The sequence below is a fragment of the Indicator indicator genome, chromosome 1, assembly GCF_027791375.1.
Source record: "Indicator indicator isolate 239-I01 chromosome 1, UM_Iind_1.1, whole genome shotgun sequence".
NCBI lineage: Eukaryota > Metazoa > Chordata > Aves > Piciformes > Indicatoridae > Indicator > Indicator indicator.
Window position 1 is genome coordinate 71,019,801 of NC_072010.1, and position 13,379 is coordinate 71,033,179.

The window sequence follows — 13,379 nt, forward strand, 5'->3', positions numbered from 1 at the left end:
CCTTAAAAAAAAAATCTGGAAGTTTTGTCAGTATTTTTGTCTGTGTTAAGAATAAGGGTAAAACTCAAGTCTCCTTGCTGAGGAAGTCATCAAATACAATATGATTTTGCAAAACAAGTACTGCCTGTAGGCAAAAATGAGGGTAACAATCACTTGCTATGCTGATATACTTTCACAAGCCAGCACCTATCTACCACATTCAGCGCTTGTGAAAGCAAAACACTTGGAATGAAAAACACAATCACTGTGAATCTTGCAGTATCAGTATTTACAAGCAGCATATTTCCTCCCTACCCATAAACTGCTGACAAACAGCCTTTTAGAATGCAAATGACAAGTCAAGGGAGCTAATCATAAGGCACTGAATGTTCTTACTTATGATAGCTGCCTAAGCCAAATGAACACTGATGTTCACCCAAAATAAGGGACATTTACACTCTCAAATTGAAGCTTCATGCATTTTGATTCTATAAAATTCCATTAGCTCTTCCCTTAAGACCAGAAAAAAACCAAAACAGCAACTACCTTAAGAAAGGATAGACACTCATAACCCATCCGACAAGGTATGACACCTACCACGCAGTACTGCCATCCACTCTTATGTGTTTTAAGTTCATTAGCATTACTACTAACCTGGCTCTACCGGAAGAGGAGTCTCTTCTTTCACTGGTGCTTCCAGTTCTGCAGCATCCTCAGATGGAGAAGTCACATCCACGCTTTCTGAAATTGCAAGAAAGCAGATTGGTGGCTTCATTCTTCCGAAGTGCAAACCAAATTAGACATTACAGCTTCACATTAAAGGTTTATTTTTGTGATGTTACAAGTAAACAAAATCTGAATTTATGTAAAACCAAATTTACTGAACTCCCACTGAGCTAAAACAAAGTTAGAGCACATGGCTTATTTGAAAAGCATTTGGCTTTCTAAGTGGCTAAATAGATCTACGTGATAGGTCAGTTATTGGTTAAGAGAATTACCATTGCTTTTGAACATTAAACAAGCCTCACTTTCTTGAAGAGACAAGAGAACATGAAATAATACTAATGAACTACCCATTCTTGCTCTACTGTTCTATAGAAAGACAAAAAAAAAATTACTGATATGCAGATAAGCACTGTTCTCACTTCTTGACACACACTCCTTAAGAGGCAAGTAGCCACATAACTCTTATATCAAATGTTAAAAAAAAAGCTAAATAACAAAAAAAATATGCAAGGAGGTTTGTAATGTTTTTAAGCTAAGGAACAGTCTTGAGAAGAGCCACAGTAATAAGCTGCCAGGAAAGCCACGAAGCACAGGAGTAAAAAGTTCTGACTCATTCAATGTCTTACTAGTGCAATAAATTCTAAGTTTTCATGCTCTCTGAACAACTCACACCCTGGAAACTGAAAACTGTTTTTATACACAAGCAAACCAACAAGAGGTTGTCTCCAACTTAAAAGTACTAAAAGTAGGATCAATTCTCTTTCATCCTGGAACATCAATTTAGACTTAATTACAAGTCATCATTACTTACACCACATTGTATTTAACCTACATAAGCACACAAAGTATTCAAACTCATATCTGTAAAAGACTTGTACATTCTATACATCTCTAACATTTAGAAATTCTACAGAAAACACCCAGGTCAGGGAAAAAAAAAACAAACAAAAAAACAGTTAAGTAGATTGTAAAACAAAATGAGCAGCCTTCAAAACAACTTTAGGATCCTAATGCATCAACACTTGCGTGTGGGGGCAGGGGTGTCAAAAATTTAGGATTAGTTAATTTATTACACAAATACTTCCAGAAATGTGACTAATCTATTAGGTATCCCTATATGCAAACTACACCTTCTTTGCTTTCTGGCTGCTGCTGCTTCTTTTTCTTTTTGTCTTCATATATTGGCCTCTTCTTTGGCACAGAGTCTTTGGATGGCACTTCGACACCTGCAAAAAAGAAAAGAAAAAAAGAAAATCCAGGTGATTAATTAGTAAGTGTAAATTGTGGTTTGAATAAGAACACGTTTTCCAGAACTGCAAGACGGAAGGAAGTAGAATGTACATTCAATGTGTACTTCATCTTTTGTTTAAAGTCTGACTTTTGAAAGCTGCAAAGCTTGAGCAAAGTACAGTTCTTCAGATACTCCAAATGCTCTCAAAAAGAAGTTATACTACTAAGGGTCAAGGGGACAACATACAAATCTGATCCTTAGACTCCAGGTTTGAAGCCATCACATACTTATGTAGGATTTCATGAACACATAGACCTCAAGTTTAACAAACAGGTCCACTTAAAATTTGCTATGCCCAAACTCACCAAAACCAGTCTGGCCATCGCCCTCGTTTCAGACGAATCTGAAGCAGCTAAGAGGCACAGCTCTTCTTAAAGGCTTAAGGTTTTTCAATAAATTTTATTTACCTTTTTTGTGTTGTTATTATTGGTTTGGGGGTTTTGGTATTTGTTTGGTTTGGGGGATTTTTGCATTGTTTTTGTTTGTTGGCAATTTGGGTTTTGGGGTTTTTTTTAAACAGTGTAGACATTTTATGTATTAAAATAATGCCAGGTTCAATTCATCAGCCTCATCTTGACCTCACAGAAGAACAGCACTGTAATGTTGGAAGGGATTCAATTAAAAACAGAAGTTGTGTGAAGACAAATTAGTAATTTAACTACAGCCACACCTTCTGAAACACTCAAAATTCCTTCAGATACTATGTGATTTACAGTGTAGATTTGACAAAAATCCAGTTGTGGCAGCACACAAGTAGAAGGATTCTAATAACTACAGCAACTGAAGAGATAAGGCCTTTGTTTAAGAGCTCCAAACATTTTCCCAGCTACAGAGATTCCAACCCTTACCCATCCATCTACCAGCAAAGTGTCAGAGAGTGCTCTCCACAAATACAAAAAAAAGGATACTTGGCACTCAGGAATTTATTTCTTTTCTTAGCCACAAAAAATTACCAGGAACAAATTAGGATATAGGCTTACAATAAATTTGATACATCTACTTTACTGAAGTGGAAACTGATTGTATTTGATGGAAAAGCAGGAAAGCTCCTATATACCCTTTTCCTGAAGCAAACACAAGAGGATATGGATATACTGTTCCTGTGGGCTAACTAGCTTGAGACCAAACAATGTACTTGCTTAAGTGAATACATGAACTAATCCAAGAGCATCCAGATCACTGATCTTATGAGACCTGCAGCACAGCTTTTCCTGGCCTTTGGACTAAGCAATGGAAAGAAGTGATTTTTTTCATAAGCTCCATAACTAACATCTTTAAACCACAAGTGGGATGTATTAAAAAACCTTGATATTTAGAATTTAAGATGAAAATACACAGACATTTAAACCTAATTGGGGGGGAGGGGAGGAAAAAAAAAAAAAAAAAAAAAAAAAAAAGAGAGAGAGGCAGGGGGCACACATACATATTGCCTTCCATGACAACAGCACAGCTTTATATGGAATTTGCCATTGGCCATATTGGTCATTGGAATGGGCTGCCCAGGGAGGTGGCAGAGTCACTGTCCCTGGAAGTGTTTAAAGTAAGACTGGATGAGGAGTTTAGTGCCATGGTTTAGTTAATTAGATGATGTTGGGTGACAGGTTGGATTTTATGATCTTGAAGGTCTTTTCCAACCTGGTTAATTCTGTGATTCTGTGAATTACTTAGTATTTTCTCTCCCAGATCCAGACAGAAAAAAAACCAAACATTGAGCAGTAAAGGATATGATTATTTTTTCTTTTAACATTATTATTTTAAACTGTACTGCTTACCCTGAGCTTGGAGTAGTTTAAGAGTAGCCTCTGCCCTGGCTCTGGCTTCTCGTTGAGCTTTTGTTAAAAGCTTTCCCTCCTTTTTCAAACGCTCCTTCCTCTCCTTTTCCTTCTGTTTCTTTCTTTCTTTCCTCTCTTGCTCTAATCGTTCCTAGAAAAAGGTTAAGAAATATGCAGATGTTTCAAAGCATGCTTTTACAAAAAAGATGGCTGTTGATCAGAAACATATCAAGGACTAATTCACTAGTTGCACCAGCAAGCATACCAGTTAAGATTACCATCTCCCTTATTCTGTCCTCAGAGTTAAGACACACAGTACCTCTTCTTTGCGCTTTGCTTCTAGTTCCTCCAGTCGTCTTATACGTTCTTCCTCTTCTCTTTTTGCCCTCTCCTCCTCCTCTTTCATTTTAGCCAACGCTTCTTGCATAGCTTTAACCGTGGCTTTACTAGGACCCTTTTTCTTCTCTTTCTCTTTTTCTTCTTTCTCACCTTTCTTTTTTTTCTTTTCTTTCTTCTTTTTGTCCCCCTCATTGTCATCAGCTACAGAGAGAAGAAGCACACATTCAAAGATCTTAGAAATTTTAAAGATACTCTAAATACAATTTGTATTTCAAACATGATGAATAACACCAAATGAGGAACATTTTGACTAGCTACTACATTAGCACTTCATAATGAAAAAAAGCCCAAGAACTGTCTCTTAAACTAGAATGTTAGGGCCTGAAGTCTTAAAAGTGACAGAATAATTGGGAAGTGGGAAAAAACTTGTTTGCAATACAGAACTGTATACAATATAACAAGAATTCAGCATCTGGATTTTGGTTTCCCACATACCTGTACAAGCTACGGGCCAAAAAAAACTAAGCCACATGTAAGCCAACACACAGAGGCACATAAGGATACCAAAAGTCTAGCTAGCATTCCAATTCCGAATAAAGCAACAAATCATCCACACCATCTGCCAACTCTTTGCCCTTCTTCTAAAAGCTACACTGTTTAAATTAGTTTTAGAAACCATGTTACAAACCCTCTGCTCCTGCAGGAGTCTGCCCCTTTTCCGCAGGGACAGCAGTGGCTGTGACTTCAGGAGAAGCCTTCTCTTCAGCTTTTTTTAGAGCTTCCTTTGGCTTTGCAGGTTCTTTACCACCTTCTAATTCTTCCTTCTCTTTTTGCTTCCTCAGTTTTGCTTTTTCTTCCTCACGTTTTTTCCTTTCACGTTCTTTCTTTTCTGCCTTCTTCTGAGCCACTGTTTTTACTTTGAATGAAGGTTCTTCTTCATCATCCCCACTTTCAGCAGCAGGAGTGGACTTTGGTTTTTGGTTCTTCTTTTGTCCTTTTCTAGATTGGGAGACCTCATCTGATTCATCACCACTCTCACCTGAAGACACCGCTTTCTGAGTTTTCCCTTTGTTTTTCTTAAGCTGTGTCTCCTGATCATCATCATCACTGCCAGAAAGTGTATCTTGTTTTGCTTTTTGATTTTTTTTAGATTTTTTATCTTTATCTTCCACTTCCTCACTGTCATAGTCATTTTCCAGGTTGCCTTTTTTACTCTTTCCTTTCCTTTTTTTATCTTGTTTTGATAAGCTATCTTCATTGTCATTTTCAACCTGGAAATTAAGCAATTCAATACATCAGCCACAAAAAAAGTCACTCTTTACTGTAAGCTAAGTAGTAGTTTGGAGAAATGTCAAGAAAAACTTATCTTACTGAAGACAAAGTTTGAAAGCAGTAACTATACCTGCTGAGTGTGCTACACCTTAGCCCACAATTAAATTTACTCTCATGGGCTTTGAATAATTAGCAGCATGAAGAAACGGCTTCTGGTAAAATCTTTCACAATTGACTTTACTATGAAAATACGATCAAGAGTAATTAAAAATACACGGTAGCTGCACGTTTTATACAAGATCTCAAACTACACCACAACATTAGAACCTTTCTGGGACAGAAGTGTCTCTTATTTCAAATATTTCCTTTTAAAGAGCCCACCTCCCTCTCAGTGTTCACCTTTCCTGTAGTAGGTTCCCTGTCAATTTTCCCTCCTTGTGCTTCTATTGACAATTCTTCCAGCTCCTTCAGGATATCATCTTCACTAAAATAAGAAAGAAGTTAAGGTACTTAAGTAACTGAACTTTTGTATAATGGAATAAAGTAAGACAGAGGAAAAACACTAACTTACTCAAAATCCTGTTTCTTCTTCTCTTTTTTCTTTTTGCCTTTGGATTTCTGAGGCTCTTGCTCCTTTGCAGCACCTGCACCTTCTATCTCAGCAGCAAGGGCATCAATATCAATATCATCTTTTGCACTGAAATGCAAAAGGAAAGCAGGATTACTAGGAGTTCAAATGTTAAGTTCACATAAGTAGAAGCAACCTGCATAAAACAAATCAAAAGCTTCAAAATGTAAAATCAATCACAAAACATAAGCAATGCAGAGGCAAACCCCACATTTAAATCATTACACGCTATTAGATTATTCCACTGTGGCAATTTAGCCTGAGTGCCTCCTGTTACTGCCACATAAGCTACACCTCTGGTGTCCCAAGTGTCCAACCCAGTAGGTGGACAGAGGAAACAGCGTATTTCTACCCATAAATCCTGCACACTATAAAACCCTCTGCAAAGTCATTCCCTTCCTCTTTCTTCCCTCTCTGCTCCAGTGGGAGATGCTTCCTATTCGGTAGCAGTGGGGGAGTATCACAAGTCCTCTTAGGCCTGTCTAGGCCTAATGCCAAGAGGAGAAGTGGGGGTGGGAGGGGAAGAGGAAGGGGGCAGTCTCAGACCTGGCCAGCCTGAGACCTGCCTAGCAGTGGGGGGTGAGAAAGAGCCCTGGGGGGTTTGGGTAGATCCTCAGGTGGGGAGAAGGGAAGTGCTGGGGGCCTTTGGGTGTTGCAGAAGGAACTCTGTATGCTTTGGGATATCTTTGCCACTATGCTTTGTAGTTTCTGTAAAACACTAACTGCTTTTCCATTTAAACTTTCCATCACTCTCCAATCCATTTGTGTGAGTGTCATTCTTTTGTGCCTCTCAGGGCAACAGAAGATCCATCTGGCCTTAAACTAGCACATCCACCCAGTAGGGTAAAGAGGAAAAGCTTTCCTATGTGTATCCTGATTGAACAGAGGTGGAACATTAAAACATGTTCAGTTCTTGCAATACTGACTTCACAAGTTTAGAGGTGAGACTTGAAAAAACTCACTGGAAGATGTAACTAGATTGTTTCACTTTGCTCCCTCTAAAGACACATCATTTAACCCTTCAACTCACAGCGAGTGTCACTGATAGAAGAAGGTGCCCCCATCATGAAAGTGTAGAAATTAAGCACAAATAGAAGAAATCTTGGAAATTCTATTAAGAGTCTGCTCCTTCAAACATCCTTCAGCAAACAAAAAAGTTACTGGATTTTATTTCAGCAAATAAGTGAAAGTTTTTCACAGTTTCCAACCTGTGGTAACAGTTGACAATGCCTTGCCATCATACTTCAAGTTTTATTCTTATCTTTCGAGAAAGAACTCATGCAGAGGAACACAGTTCAGAAGTGAGTCAGACTCCAGAGCAGACCATAAAAAACACCAACACACCTGGCAAGCAATCATTTCCACCACTTGCTTTAGCAATAACTCTCCCAGGCCTAAAGCAAGCCAAAAGGATCATAGAATCATACAATCATTTTGGTTGCAGAAGACCTTGAAGATCATTGAGTCCAACCATTTTCTAACTCTATCAAGTCTGGTGCTAAACTATGTCCCTCAGAACTACTAGTTGCCTTTAAAACACCTCCAAGGATGGTGATTTAACTACTTTCCTGGGAAGTTTATTCCAATGTTTGATAAAAAGTTTCACCAGGCATCTGAAACATGCATCCTTCCTCAGTAGGTCTAATTACATAAAGTTTCTCTTTCAGAAGTACTTTTTCTTGCTATAAAGAACCTCTCATTTGCAACTAAGCAGAAGTGTCTTTTTTCCTGTCCTTTACCAATAGACGCATTTTTTCCTTGACTTGTAGCATGAGAGGTTTTTCCACCTAATCACACTCACATTGCAACTGTAAGAAAGGTATATCCCTAATCCCTACTTCACACTTAGAACTTCAGTACTCAGACCAAAATTGGTCTATTAGTATGCTACTTTTATCACAGCTTGCAGTTTTGAAAGCCATTTAATAAATATGCTACTTATTTCTCACCTAACTCCCTCTTAGATAACACAGGCAGAAAACTGTTTCACAATTTCATTCTGAGTTATCAATACCCACTTAGGACAAAACAGCCAGAAAAAAGCTACCCATAAAATACCTGAACCTATATCCATAAAATAAGAGAAACTAATTTCTTCCAAATTCAGGACCTCCAAGATACCACCGAGTTCTAAACTAACCGAACTTCAGTCTTGCCAATTTACAAACTCAGAAGTTGAATGTTGATTAATAATCAAGTACTCATTCCTTTAAATATTCTGAAATTAAGTCTAAGCTGTAAAATCCCCTTTGTAAAAGGAGAGAGCCAAAAGAATAATTTTACAAGTTTAAGTGAATGCTGACATTCACAACTACGTTTAGCCCAAATATTGGGCATAAGCAAGTCACCAAACATTGCCTAGGTGTGACAATAGCACAAGTAAGCAACAATGCACTTCCTTTATCTAAAGGACAAAACTGATTATTTATATTTTTAAGATCTTTTTTTCCTATATGAACCGAATAAACTGAATAAAAAGCAGCATAATAAAGCACTTGGCTGAACAAGCATCTTTATTACCCGAGAAGCTTCTGATCAAGAGAAGAAAAAAAACGCACCTTGAATATACCTAGTAGTATTTCTTATGCACTGACATGATAATTTTTCAAGAAATATAACTCTAACCTAGTTAATGCAAGATTTCTTAACTAATCACCACCTCCCCCAAGAGGAAAGAATAAACTTTTGGCCATTTTCACCATAAGAACAGCTGACTTAATGTTCCAGTAATTTTAACAGTTGTTTTTATAAGCAGTCTCACTAACTGTGCATCACATAGCCAAAATAAAAATCTCAACAATTACCTCTGCACCTCAGTTAAAGCCCTAACATCAGGTTAACTGTATTACAGCTAGGACCGCACATGGGCCCTCGCATTTCTTTCTGCATTAAGTGCAGTGCATTTATCAAACATACTTGCCTACCTCCTAATCTAGGAGTTAATGAAGAAGACTGAGTCAAATCCAAGCTTGAAATAGTTTGAAGAGATCAAAATATAAGCTCCATTACTACTTTGTTCATGATTGTACTGCTCCCACTACTATGAACAGATATTGAAGTGCCAAGCCTTGAAACAGTTTATATTTTACATGGATATTCTCCAGGCTGACTTTTCATATTGTAACTTTGCAGAAAGTTATAACCAACCATTAACCAAATGGCTTTTATGCTACTAGCTAAGAGGATGCTTATGGTACCTTTAGTTTTCCAGGATATAGGCTTTAAGAGGAAGTGGGAAAATCTTCTTGGGGGAAAAAAACCCAAACAAACTAACGTTCTTTCAAATAAAACACTGAAAAACCTAATTCAGAGACATTAAGCTTTAACACCCACCAGCAAGAACTGTTTAGGAGTAATAATGAAGACTGTTCAGCTGTCACAATAGCGGCATAAATATAGCATAAGAGTTTTTCCAACCTTGGCTTCCACTGCTTAATAGTCGATAGTTTCTGAGAAGTCTATACTTTCCACTACATTTCCATTTACTAAGAAGTGACACAGTAGGCTTCAAACATCTGAACCTTGATAAAGCAAAAAGTAACATCAAGGGTGTGATATATATACAGTTATAATTCTTCTCAAGAACTGTAAAGTAAGAATATAATTGGAAAGCCAAGGAATTTGCTTCCATTACTAAGAGTTTATTTCCATATTGACCTTGAATTTCCTTATCTTTTAAAGCCAGTAATATCGCCTTAGGATTTAATAATAAAATTGAATAGAAGATTGAGAAGGTGCCTACCCCTTCTTCCAGGGAAATGCTTACAAGGAACCCATTGCACTCAGACACGTAACAGGAGAGTGTCTTTCCTGCTGGCATTGGAATATACACCCAGGAACTCTACCCTGTAAACATTTTTAAGCAGTCCCCAAACACATTTCAGAAACCCAAACACTCTTGCAGGAACCTGCTCCTCCAAGTCCTCCAAAAAGGACTCTCTTGCCCTTCCATTTGGCCATTATAAAGGTCCTAATTCCAGGAGTGTCTGATACAGGAACCTGAAAGAACCAGTATGCTCAAATGGGTTTCAATTCTGACCTCAAATAGCTCTTGCATGGTGACTTCACAGCCTTGCCATTAGGCTATTCAACCTGATATTGCTTTGGATTCAAAAGGACTCTTGCTGCCAATCAGGTTCACACACTGAGATAACCCCATGTTCCCTCAGCAGAAGAGGCTCAAGGAGGTCTGGAAAGCATCAAACTGAAAGCAAAGTACTACTGCACTGCTGAGAAGAGGTTATTTCCCCAATTAACTTTTTTCATCTCCATTTCAGAAGTGAAGCCTGAATCACCTTTCTTATTTACATACCTTTGATTCCAACCCCTATTTTTGCTGCCAAACATGAAAAGAGTTCTGATATTGCTAAAACAGCATTTCAATGCAGTAAATTAGAGCAAGAGTTAGGTATGTATGCTTCACTCAACCCTAAGCAAGCAATTTTCAAAACATTAACCAGCTGCAACATTCCTTCACGGAGGATGCCTAATATTAGGTCTGTGCCTAATACAGGGCAAAACTATGCAGTGAAAGAAGACACAGCAGTCAAGCTAACTAAAGAAGATGGCAGTAATGAGAAAAAAAAAATGTCAGATACCAAGCAAAACTATTTTTCTTTAGAATTATATCACTGATTAAAAAAAAAAAAAAGTGTTCTACGTTTCTCCTACTCAATTTTACCATCTTTTGCATGTAAACAGGATTACAGCAATGTACGACATGAAAATATTCCAAAGCATTTTAAAAGTAGCATATGGAAACAATTGCATACTTTATATGGAAAAATATTTGCCTTACTGCCCTAGAAAATGCATTAAGAAATCATTTGTTGCCCAGGAGTTCCAGTACAAGTTGTCCACATAGAACATTGAAAACCTGTATTACACAGGTAAAGTCACTTATGGACAGATTCCTGAATATTCAACTGGGTCACTAGTTAAATGCTGTGCTAGCACACCACTCTGCACCAAACCAGGAACATATACAGATCATCCCAAATAAGCGTTTGGAGATTTAAGGAAAGTATGGACAATAAAGGAAAATCAATATCTGTAATGCGATCAAAACATAATATCTGACTAGTAAGAGAAAGTGACACACCAAAACACAACCTAAGTTATTGTGTTACATGTCAAGCAAAAACAGTGACAAATAGCTACAATCCCAAATCATCTCATAAGAAAAAGTGTAAAATGTTTTCAGTATGATTAAAGCAGAATTAGAAAATAAATTAAGAGCTGCCACCTACCACTGCTCAGTCAGATGTAAAAAGGTGGGCAGTAGGTCTCCTACTTATAACATCCCATACAGTTACAAGCTATTGAGTCAGAAAGTTGAAAAACCTCATGACTGATAAATGCACAGTATGCAGAAAAAAAAAAAAAAACAGTGTTTCTCTTCCTAGTACAACAAGGAAACAATATTTAAGACTAGAATGCCAGGGGGGAAAAAAAAAGAAAGAATAAAAACAATACCAGCCATCAAAACCCTCAGCTATTACATAGCATGTGCTGAAAAAAAAAATACTAAAATAGCACATAGCTTAAAATGTTGGCGTTTATTTGTCTGGCATTTTTAGGAATAGGAGGTGCTGTTCTTTAAGACATGAGAACCAAGCACAGGTTTTGAGCAAGTTTTTTTTCTGATGCAATGGCCTGCAACAGCCAAAACCTAGAAGTTCCTTGGAAGCCACCATGAGACCACAGTTTACCCTAGCACAAGCTCCGACTTACAGATGTTCATACTCTTGTCAGTCTTGGTTTCCACATAAGGTTTGGCTTAGTCTTTTAAGGGGATGCTTTGCCATTCTGCTTACAAATAATTAAACTGTAAAATTTCATAGTTTCTAGCACTTGTGCACAATTAGAGATGTACTTTTGAAGTCTGAAGTTGTCTTTTCTTTTGCAGGCTAGAATATTAGAAGTATTAGTGCACATCTCACCAGAATGGAAGTTGTCATGCTCCAAATCAAGATTAAAATTTACAGTTCTGAAATAAGATAAAAAACATTAGAGCTTCTTAAACTATTTTCATATTAATGATCTATCACTTCCCTTCCATGGAAGCTTTAAAAAAAAAAAAAAGAAACCAAGAAAGAAAAAAAGATTGCAAGTACTGGAATAGTTAATATACTGATTACTTAGGATTTTCAGTGTGAAGCTTCCATACTAAGGACAGATACTGTATGCAATACAATCTGTGTAAGAGACAAATCTATGCACAGAAACTTGAAAGACTTCCTGGGTATCGTCCCAGAAAACAGGCAAGTGCAGGGAAGACAGGATTACAGCTATCAAAATTAAGAACCAACAGACTTTTGGCAAATTTTCTTTGGTCAGTGAACTTTTGCAACTGCAATGCCTAACTGCTCTTTCTTGCCAAACATGCTCCTCCAACTTCCCATGCAGGTGGCCTTCTCTAGCAAACAGACACCAACAGCAGTTCACACACTCTCCAAAATCAGGCATATTACATTAGGAAGACGACCAGCAAACATTCATGTTCTCCTCCTGCTCTTTCCAATGATCATACACAATTATGACTTTAAGTACATTTACTACAGTACCTACAGTATATGTATTCCCAAATCCAGAGCAAAACTTCATTATGAACAGGACTCATGTCATCTACATGTGGCAGAGATGACATCCTGACTAGGCAGCAGTACAATAAAGAGCAAAGGAAACTATTCATCCACACAACGAACTAAAAGAATGGAGCAATGGGATTAATTAGCAGTATACCAAGGAGCTGAGTTGTCCCCATTTATATCAATTTGACTCTACCAAAAGTAGTTAAATGGAACTGCAGAAATTAAATAGAAGAGTTCAGTTTGAGTACAAGCACTTAACTACTAGAAATCCAACACCCAGCTTTGCAAAGTCAACAGGATAACACTCTCCAGCTGAAACCAAAGGGCACATGCAGACTCAAAGATTACACGCACCTTTTGATCCACTGTACTGACATAAATATGATTACTAAGGCTTGCCTTCATCATACTGCTGATAACAAGATAAAACTATTTAGTTAGGATTGGTTTTAAGCTGCCCCCGTGAAGCTGAAGCTCAAATGTCTGAAAATGCCATACAATGAAAGATAGGCTGAATAAAAACAAACCAAAAAACCCCACCAACACACAACAAAAAACACATTCATGTGCATGAGGCAGAAGAGTCTGTTAGTCAACATAGCAAGAAAATTGCATCAGTACTGTGAACTCACTGTCTACATTCCTGAATAATCAGAAAACTCATTTTTGCTGAGTCAACTTGGGAGCTATTTCATCATTTACATGACACCAGCTCTTGTAACCACCTTCAAAGGAACATCATTATCATTAAGTAATATTCTCTGGATTAACCATAAATA

At 37.5% G+C, this 13,379-nt stretch overlaps 1 protein-coding gene across 1 annotated transcript in view; it reads right to left on the reverse strand.

The window, feature by feature from the left end:
- EIF5B (eukaryotic translation initiation factor 5B) overlaps positions 1-13,379 on the reverse strand; it is a 41,243-nt gene that overhangs the window by 19,059 nt on the left and 8,805 nt on the right. Inside the window, exons 2-8 of the mRNA XM_054400189.1 lie at positions 5,951-6,076; positions 5,779-5,863; positions 4,796-5,378; positions 4,088-4,308; positions 3,769-3,919; positions 1,834-1,931; positions 634-748 (exon numbers count right to left, since the gene is read on the reverse strand). Of these exons, the coding sequence (XP_054256164.1) occupies positions 634-748; positions 1,834-1,931; positions 3,769-3,919; positions 4,088-4,308; positions 4,796-5,378; positions 5,779-5,863; positions 5,951-6,076 (1,379 nt within the window). The remainder of the gene's footprint in view (positions 1-633; positions 749-1,833; positions 1,932-3,768; positions 3,920-4,087; positions 4,309-4,795; positions 5,379-5,778; positions 5,864-5,950; positions 6,077-13,379) is intronic.